General features: G+C 34.5%; 2 protein-coding genes across 2 annotated transcripts in view; both read left to right on the top strand.

The window, feature by feature from the left end:
- Positions 1-545, top strand: part of LOC128221108 (uncharacterized) — a 25,915-nt gene extending 25,370 nt beyond the window's left edge. Inside the window, exon 3 of the transcript XR_008258890.1 lies at positions 1-545. This exon is cut by the window's left edge and continues 1,706 nt beyond it. The gene's annotated coding sequence lies outside the window, so the exon portion shown is untranslated.
- Positions 546-1,956: 1,411 nt separating this feature from the next.
- Positions 1,957-5,065, top strand: LOC128221105 (uncharacterized). Its single transcript, XM_052929557.1, has 4 exons — positions 1,957-2,160; positions 2,462-2,533; positions 3,454-3,665; positions 3,864-5,065. The coding sequence occupies exons 1-4, from the start codon at positions 2,154-2,156 to the stop codon at positions 3,984-3,986; spliced, it is 414 nt and encodes a 137-aa protein (XP_052785517.1). The 5' UTR covers positions 1,957-2,153; the 3' UTR covers positions 3,987-5,065.
- Positions 5,066-10,408: the final 5,343 nt, after the last annotated feature.

Raw genomic sequence — 10,408 nt, 5'->3', positions numbered from 1 at the left:
TTAAAAAGGTTACCATTGGATGTCACGAGCTTACAAAGAAATGTCACGATTCGGTGACAAGAGCTTAGATTAAAATGTTACCATTGGTTGACCAGAGCCTTGTTAGAAAGGTTACCATTGAATGACAAGAGCCTTTTTAAAAAGGTTACTTATGGATATCAAGAGCCTAGTTAGAATGGTTACCAATCGATAACAAATGGTGTTTTCAGAAAGGATTCCATTGGTTGACAAGAGCTAAGTTAGAAAGGTAACCATTGGTTGACATGAGCCTTGTAAGAAAGGTTACTATTTGATGACAAGCACCTTGTTAGTAAGGTAACTTTTGGATGCCAAGAGCCTACTTAGAATGGTTACCAATCGATGACAAGTGCCTAGTTAAAAAGGTTACCATTGAATGAAAAGAGCCTTGTTAGAAAGGTTACCATTGGATGACAGATTCTAGTTAGAAAGGTAACTATTGGATGACATGATTCTTTAAAAAAAGGGTTCAATTGTATGACAAGAACTTAATAAGGAAGTTTACCATTCCATGACACTAGCCTAATAAAAAGTTTACCATTGAATGACACTAGCCTTGTTAGAAAAGGTTAAATTCGATGACACTCGCCTAGTAAGAAAGGCTACTATTCGATGACCCTAGCCTAGTAAGAAAGGCTACTATTCGATGATACTAGCCTAGTAAGAAAGGTTACCATTGGATGACACTAGCCTAGTAAGAAAGGTTACCATTCGATGACACTAGCCTAGTAAGAAAGGTTACCATTCGATGACACAAGCCTAGAAAGAAAGGTTACCATTCGATGACACTAGCCTAGTAAGAAAGGATACCATTCGATGACACTAACCTAGAAAGAAAAGTTACTATTCGATGATACTAGCCTAGACAGAAAGGCTACTATTCGATGACACTAGCCTAGTAAGAAAGGAAACCATTCGATGACACTAGCCTAGTAAGAAGGATACCATGCGATGACACTAGCCTAGAAAGAAAGGCTACCATTCGATGACACTAGCCTAGTAAGAAAGGCTACCATTCGATGACACTAGCCTAGTAAGAAAGGATATCATTGGATGACACTAGCCTAATAAAAAAAGCTACCATTTGATGACACTAGCATAGTAAGAAAGGTTACCATTCGATGACACTAGTCTAATAAGAAAGGATTTCATTGGATGACACTAGCCTAGTAAGAAAGGAAACCATTCGATGACACTAGCCTAGTAAGAAAGGATACCATTTGATGACACTAGCCTAGTAAGAAAGGTTACCATTCGATGACACTAGCCTAGAAAGAAAGGCTAGCATTCGATGACACTAGCCTAGTAAGAAAGGATATCATTGGATGACACTAGCCTAATAAAAAAGGCTACCATTTGATGACACTAGCATAGTAAGAAAGGTTACCATTCGATGACACTAGCCTAATAAGAAAGGATTTCATTGGATGACACTAGCCTAGTAAGAAAGGTTACCATTCGATGGCACAAGCCTAGTAAGAAAAGATTCAATTCGATGACACTAGCCTAGTAAGAAAGGTTACAATTCGATGACTCTAGATTTGTACGAAAGGTTACCATTCGATGACCCTAGCATAGAAAGAAAGGTTACTACTACTACTACTACTACTACTACTACTACTACTACTACTACTACAACTACTACTACTACTACTACTACTACTACTACTACTACTACACTACTACTACTACTACTACTACTACTACTACTACTACTACTACTACTACTACTACTACTACTACTATTATAGTGTTATGTAACTTGTCTCTAAAAATGTTGAATATAATGGCGTCTCCTTGACCTTCTATTCTGCTGATATCTTGAAAACCATAGAGGCTCAAATTACTCTTTCCGATTATGCTTTTGGGAGGCGCTTTATAAACTCCGTGTATTTGTATTGTTTATATGACCGTGTGTTTGTATATAACAACGCTATTGAGCGCCAATTATTGTAACTGAATGCGACTTATCTTCATTCATGATCTCTATTAAATTATGAAAAGCTTACGACATAAGTTGGTTTAAAGGGTCCGGTGAATAATTGTCTTGCGTTATTGTTATTATAACCATAAAGAAGTGAAAAAGATCGTGTTGTTAGATTTCTCGAGATATTAGTCACTGGAATAAACAAACAATGACAGGTAATGATTTTTCTTGAATATTTTTCAATTTGCTTTTGAAATAGGTTAAAATTGCTTCTGAAGAGTTTGTCTTTTACATATTACTTTTTTGTATAGTTCTCCATATCCTTTTCAGTCGCCTTTGTCACGGACTCAACTTCTTTCTTTTACTTACGTATGGTTCATGTTTGCAGCTAGTTTATAAAATGTTAAAAATGGTAGACAAGGTGTTCATGACATACTGATTGCTAGGATAAGAGTAAGTCAACTTGAGTATGTCAGTAAGATTACAATTAATCCAAGAACATGTATATTTTTTCAGATCTAGTTACTAAAGCTGGCGCCTCAACTGCAGTGGCGATATTTGAGAAATTGATAGCAGCAATTCCAAACGGTAAACACGAGCGAGTCATCTACCTACCTCATTCTCTTTCTTTTCAAACCATTTTTTTATATGCAAGGCTTTTTGTTTAAAACTTATTTCCTTAATCTCTAACATTATGTAAGCCTTTAACATGCATACATGTGCAATTATATTTAGCCATTCCTTTTAAAATACATCAGACAAGTGTTGACATTAACTTAATCTTGCAGTGGCTTATCTTTGTGGTCATACTGTGTTTATAAAAATGTTAGCGATCAATGTGTCCAAACTATAAGTCAAGGTAGACTCAATGTGTTATCTGCCCAAAAAGATCTAAATGCTAGTGGCTGTCCATCCACTGAAGACTTTGTTAGACATGTACTCGCTTGATACTTTAGAAAGCTATTTTACGTTTGTTTTAAATGTTGATCGCATGTTGTATATATTCTTGGCTATCCATCGGAAAAGACCAGTCGGATGCATTAGTCGTGTCTTAAGACATCCCTTGTATTTATTATATGTTACGCCACCTTGACATTCTTTAATAAATATTTTCATAGGTCTATAGGACTCCACTTCTGTTATTAACGTTTCAATTACGCATGGTTCACGTAATGTGCAAGCTTGTTAAGCATTTTATGCGAGAAATTGCACCTGGTGATTTTTCTCTGCATTTATTCTTTTTATATGCTTTGAACCATTATAATGAAAAGCAAAAGCGATACTTAGGAAGCGACACAGTACATTATAAACGTAATTAAGCAATGACCTGCACGATCCACGTAGCATGCCCATTTTAATTGAAACTAAAACAACATACGTTAATGGTATATGGCGATTGTGGATTCGTTAGATATGAGTTAGTCAGCAAGGTCCTATTAGTATTACAAATCGTTGTTATGTTTTTATCTATTTTTTTCATATTGTTTTGTATATTTATTCGTTCACAGTTATACAGCTTTCCGGAGTAAACGACATTAGTAGACTGATATCAGACGAAGCTGGAAAGCAGATAACGAAAGACCAGAATCTGCAGAAATTGGTTGCCGAGCTGTTAGAAAAAGATTTACGGATCCATATCAAGGGAAAAGAAATCGTTCTAAGTAGCCTTCATATAGTTCATGGTCCAATAAAGACCATTGAGGAAATGGTCTATTCGCACGTGAGTAGTGTTCTGTTCATGATTGCTACCTACGCTACTACAATTTTAATATAAACTAAAATCTAAGAAAATGTGACGTGAATTTTAAAATATTAAACTCACTGTGTCTCTTACGTGAATAATTTCTTTGGTTCTCTGTTTTAAATTATTTAGATCAAATTAGCTCATGCATGCACATATATTTTTTATACTTTTCAGCCGTATGTCGTTCTCGCTGCTTGCATTGGTATGACATTTATCACAACAAAATTGGAACTTTTCGACATTCTTTGGGACTTTTTGCCAAGGAAACGTCCCTCAACAACCCCTACAAATAACTAAGTATAGTGGTTTGACCTTCATCTGGACAAAACAGCATCAAATACAAAAGTGTACTAACTTTGTAAATGTTTAAGATAACGGCATGCCTTTTTATGGCTAAGGAGGTTTCGCATAACATCAAACATTTTGATAATTGAGAAAGAGAGATGTATCAACAATAATGTTTTTCAATCGTATGTATACTTAACATGTTATCATTGAATATTTCTTTGTTTGTCTACATGCATGCTTTTTTATATTATATCGCCATAACTTCATGTGATATCATGAGTGATATCGCAAATATCTGCTTTGTGGAAAGCCTCCCCTCCCCCACAAAAAATGCTAAGAATCAGTAATCAGTTTAGTAACAAACAAAATTGAAACATGATCATTTATCCAACACCTAAATATCGATCGAAACTCCACGATGGTGTTAGTTAGGAGTTGTACTGAAACAACATCGCCAATAGCAGAGAAATACATGTCAACCTTTACTATGTAGTATAAACATTTGATATATGGAAATCTTACTATCCCTGATTCGCTTTTATTGGTTGAGGAAACTGTTTATGTGATAAGTTATTATATTCCAATCAATTTTCGTCTCAATTTTTTTTTTCGACGGTATATTACTTCATTCATTATGTGGGGGGGGGACATCTTGGGCCTGTGTTTTGCTCTCAAAAATAAGTAAACTATTGTGTTTGAATGTAAGTAAGTACTATCAAATGTGTCCGGAATCGTATCTCATTACTTATCTCTCAAAATGGCAATGTTAATTTATGAATATATTGATGTAAAGATGGGGAAGATATCCTTTTGATCACGGATACATGTTGTTAACTATTATTGATCTATGGTTAACAGTTGTTGCTGTTTGAAAAAAATATGAACGATTCAAGTTAACGTTTGGCATACAATAACTTTGTAATATCATGGTAAAATATGTTTTTCTTTGAGCACGCATTGATATCTAACCTTTACTCTGTAATGCACTCTAAGGTTATTATTGTGATTGACAATTGTGAAGTTTTCTAATAATTTGTCTTTTTCTTAATATAGTTGATATTTAGTTTGTTAATAAACTCTGAATTGGTTATTCGTATACTTTTACACGTTTCGGAGTATTAACATTTACTTACCACTAAGAAAGTGAGTAGAATAACGATTCTTTGCTATATAACTTATACATACGATCTCCTTACACAAAGGAAGGACGTTGACAAACATTATGGCCTATTGAATTCTCTATATTGAACATCAATGTGCATGTATATATCTCCATTACAGTTACTATTGCGCAACTTTGCATGCGACAAATGTATAATTGTTAAGGCGTATTATTCAAAGTCAAAACACGCATTCGATTAAATAATTCATTATTCTGCCATTATATTTATAACTCTCTTTGAAGGCCGTGGCCTATCATTTTTTGTACAGTGCTATTATCTGAGTTTGCTCTTCCATAAACATTGGCGACTTTTATAATCAATATTACATTTAAAGTATTTCATATTGTTTACAATTCACGCCTTTATTGAATTTGACCTATATGTCATTATGTACATTAGAACGTAACCAATACATGTTTCGTAATTACGAATAAGCTGTCAGTTGTGAATGCAGTGCCAATCATATTGTACGAGAGAGCATTTTAATCCATAATTCAGAACAAACGTATCTCATTAAGCAATAACGAATACAATGAGATACGATCGCTTTAATATAACACTTGAAATGATTTAAGACTTATTGTCTGGTGACAACGCCTTATATTTTGAGCCAGCTATCCGTGGGTCGTTTCTGCTATGTTTATCTTTAACGCAAACTAAAATGAAATAAGGAATAAAACGTATTGATTACGCAGCATAAATAAGTATGCTGTCATCGCCTTTGTTGTTTGCAAAATACATCTCAGACTAAATTCAATTAAAGAACATAAACATTTTTAGGTAAGCGAATACAAAATTTCAAGATATTACTCCACGAATAGTTCCAGTTTCGCCTGAGACCGCATTATTCGTCTATTTGTCCTGTTGTGGGTATGGTTACCCAAGTTTATTGCAGATGACTTAAACAGAACATAACTTACGGAGTTGCGCAATCTTTAGTATATAAATAGGTCACTTGGGTTAAAAACTAGTACACTGTGTAAAATATATCTAATGACAAACTAAGGACGAACGGTTTCATGATCTCAATACAATTACATTTTTTTAAGTGACAATAATCACTTATTCTGTATAAGCTGTTTGTTTATAATTTTATCGTCATGATCATCATGTTGATCATCATCATAATCATAACATGACGAAAATCGTCAATTATATAGCTACTAAACTATTAACATCTATACTAGTAGCTTATTTGTAACGTCTTCATTTAAACCAATACACTTGAGGAAACCTACTTTAACTGGTAACTCGATCGGCTAAATATCATTTCAAATTAAAAAATGTACGTAAAGGTAATGTCTCATTGTAAACCAAAACAGGAAGACTTTACCTAAACATTGAGCAGGACTTCCATTTGTTCATTCACAGAATGCCACTGGTATTCATTATCGCCAGGCGAATAATCGAAACCCAAACCATAATTGGCCAATAATGTGGCAATTTAAACTGAACTATACAATGAATTAACAATACAAGCACTCACACAGCGGATAATGTTTTACCCTTTTTAATGAATGAAATTGTGCTACTCAATGTCTTATTCTATATATCTTTTAAATTAAAACCAAAACACACTTTAAAGATTTTGTTCGTTAATTAGTTCAGCACTATGATCTAATTTTGCTGTGTTTTCCTTCTCAATGATTACTGTGCCGGTTTTGAAATAATTTATGTTCTTGAGTGTTGGATATTATCTACAATGCGCTCTTGATTCAAATGGTTAATCAGTTCATTCTTTACTTTGGAACGTATCCAATGTTTGGCAATTTACAAGTAGAAATCAGCCTTGCAGACATAGGCAATCACAAAGTCACAGAAAATTATGGTTTATAATTCAGAACACTCATATTTTGTTGTGAACTGATTGCAGAAACGGAAAAAAGGAGACATAGACGCTTCAATGTAACATTTATGACAACAACAGCATATTGTTTCAGTATTTATAAGGGTACGACTAAACCTACGAGGAACGAGGAGCGCACGTTTAACATCATCATTATCATCATCATCATCATCGTCATCGTCATCGTCGTCGTTGTAGTCATCGTAATCATCATCATCATCATCACCATCATCATCATCAGTTTCGTCATCATCATTATCATCATCATCATCATCATCATCATCATCATCATCATCATCATCATCATGATGGTCGTCATCAACGTTGTCCTCCTCATCGTCGTCCGTGTCATCATCATCATCATCATCATCATCATCATCATCATCATCATCATCATCATCATCATCATCATCATCATCATCATCATCATGGACGTCATCAACGTCGTCCTCCACATCGTCGTCCGCGTCATAATCATCATCAGCATCATCATCATCATCATAATAATGGTTGCATCAACGTCGTCCTCCTCGTCGTCGTCCGAGTCATCATCACCATCATTATCATCATCATTTTCAACATCAGCATTATCATCATCATCATCATCATCATCATCATCATCATCATCATCATCACCATCATCATCATCATCAACATCATGATCATCATCATTGGGAAAGAAAGGTACCGTGCACTGAATTCTTTTGAATGCACTGTGATTTTTATCAAGACAAAAATCTTCAACAATTAAGTTGTATAACTATAAACATCTATACGAACAGCTAATATGTATCCTCTTTATGAGAATCCATTTACTTGTAGAAACATTTTTTTTAACCTGTAACTCGATAGGCTATATATCATTTCAAATTCTAAAATGGACGTTAAAAGTCATGCCTGACATTTTACCTAAACAGGAATATTTTACCACGTTCGCATTCTTGTTTACACTGCAAATTTTGTTCATTCACAATATGCCACAGGTATTCATAATCACCATGAGAATATTCGTAACACATGCCGTAATTGGTCAGTTATGTGGCAAATGAATATACATAAAACGATGAATGAACAAAACAAGCATACACACAACATATCATGTATTACCTTTTTCGATGAATTCACGTTGAGCAAGTTACTTTTAAACGTATGCCACCAGGATCTTTTAAGCTAATTCTACTAAAGATGTCCGCTCAATCAATTTTAAGTGCATGACTCAGAACAAGATATGGGAATTGTTTACTTTTCTTTCCCTTAAAGCTGCACTCTCAGAGATTGAACGTTTTGACAACTTTTTTATTTAATGTCTTGGAACGAGCCAATATTTGCGAAAATCCATAGAGGGCAGTTATATAAGACTGCTGATAAAAAATTAGAACGCAGATTTTTATATACAAGTTCAAAAATTGATGTTTTATGCCTATTTCTAAAAACCGTTGGGAACGATTTAAGCCATAAAACATTAATTTTAGAACAGAAATATGAAAATCTGCGATCTAATCATTTGTCAGCAATATTATATCATTGGTTTGCAGATATTTAGGCAAAAATTTGCTCTTTCCAAGACAAAAAAAGAAAAAGTTGTGAAAAGGTATATCTCCCTTACGGTCTTCTTTATGTCTCTCCCATTAATTGGGAGACGTATTTGTTTCCGCCCTGTACGTCAGTCTTAAAATCCGCTAGTCCGCCCGGAACGAATACTTCGTTCCACAAACAAACCTATAGAACGCTTAGAACCAGAAACGTCATATTTGGTATGCTAGTTGGTCATGACCGGTCGATGAACTCCATCGATTTGAAGATGAATAGACCGAAGGTAAGGGTCGCGGTGGCCTTCTAGTAAAAACGAGTTCTGCTCAATAACTGCTTATATTTAATGTCCAGGAACTTCATACTTTGTATGCGACTTAACAGTAGATGATCCTTATTGTTTTTTAGATAAGTAGGTTAAGGTCAAAGTTTTACGGTGACCTGCCGATAAAAAAACGATCGATATATGGGCGGATACCTTAGGCTGATAATTGGTTTCCGCTAAATAACTAAAGACTGCTTGTACCCAGCCACTTTATACTAGGTATGCCAATTGGTCATGACTCGTAGATGAGCACTTTTAAATTTAAAATCAGTAGGGCAAATGTAAAGGTGACTTTAAGGTGAAAAATCGTTTTCATTGGTTTCCGCTCAGTAACTGAAAATCCCTTGAGTACAGGAACTTAATACTTGATATACCAGTTGTTTATGACTATCAAATGTACCGTATTGATTATGTCATCAATACAAATTTCCATCATTTATTATTTTCAAGCTTCGACCACACAATGGGGAATTCAGACACATTTAAAAACAGTCTCTAGTTTATTTCTTTAATGAATTTAAGCTAAACTATTCGCCTATCGACATTTGTTACCGGATTTGTTCTTTTTGGTCTGAAAACCCCCGGCCACTTTACGTCATTCCTAATAAGCGCATATATACTCGTGCTGCACAATGTATCAAACGTGTTTGAGTACATGCGGTGATACGTATAAACTGCGACTTTTATCTGCATAACAATACTTCACAATAGCGAATAATATGATACAGTGTGTAAGTTTATTCCTCATTGTAATAGAGAGCATAATTCAATAATTTGAATTTTACCAGTGCCATTATTGTAAACTTGAATGGACAACTAGTCAAAACATGCATATTGAAGTCGTATGTGTATTTAACCAAACCCTTAAACAAAACATTAGTGTAAGGATGTACTCGTTAAATATGAAATGTTGTGGGCGATATCGTATCATGCTATTAAAGCAACTGAGCACCAGATGATCAATTTGCAAGAAAAAAAAAGAAAATTGTCGAAAACTGTCATAATCTTGGCATTAACGTGTGCAATGCATTGAAACTTACTAGCTGAAGTACCACATACTTTACAATTTATTTAAGTATAGCAGTTATTTCGTTACTTTCCCATTATTTTTTTTTTACTGGGTATGTCTACCAAGTAGAATTAATTCCTTATGCGTGATTGGCTAGTCGGTGTTATCACGTGATATTACCGAGTTAGGTGTATAGCTTTATCATTTCACTTGATCAAAGTAAGTCGTCGTGGCTCAGTGGATTCGACGCTGGACTGCAATTTTGGCGACACGGGTTCGAACCCGGTCTCCGTCACAATCATTTTTTTAACATTTTGACACTTTTTTACAATTATGATTTCAAAGCGTAACACATTCTATTAAATAATTGTCCTGAGATTCATTACAGAAAAAAACTTTTTTGATGCCAATCTGGTGAACAGTCCCTTTAAGCTGAACAGCCATTTTGTTTAGTACTTACTTTTTGGCTCGAGGCTGCCTCCAACCTGAATCTCACACAGAATCTGCTAAAAATCCATTTCGGAGTGACATATTATGTTCCTTTAAATCTTTTTTTTA

This window comes from Mya arenaria, chromosome 16, assembly GCF_026914265.1.
Source record: "Mya arenaria isolate MELC-2E11 chromosome 16, ASM2691426v1".
Lineage (NCBI taxonomy): Eukaryota > Metazoa > Mollusca > Bivalvia > Myida > Myidae > Mya > Mya arenaria.
The sequence above is the reverse complement of the archived record's forward strand: the minus strand, read 5'-3'. Positions and strand labels throughout refer to the sequence as shown.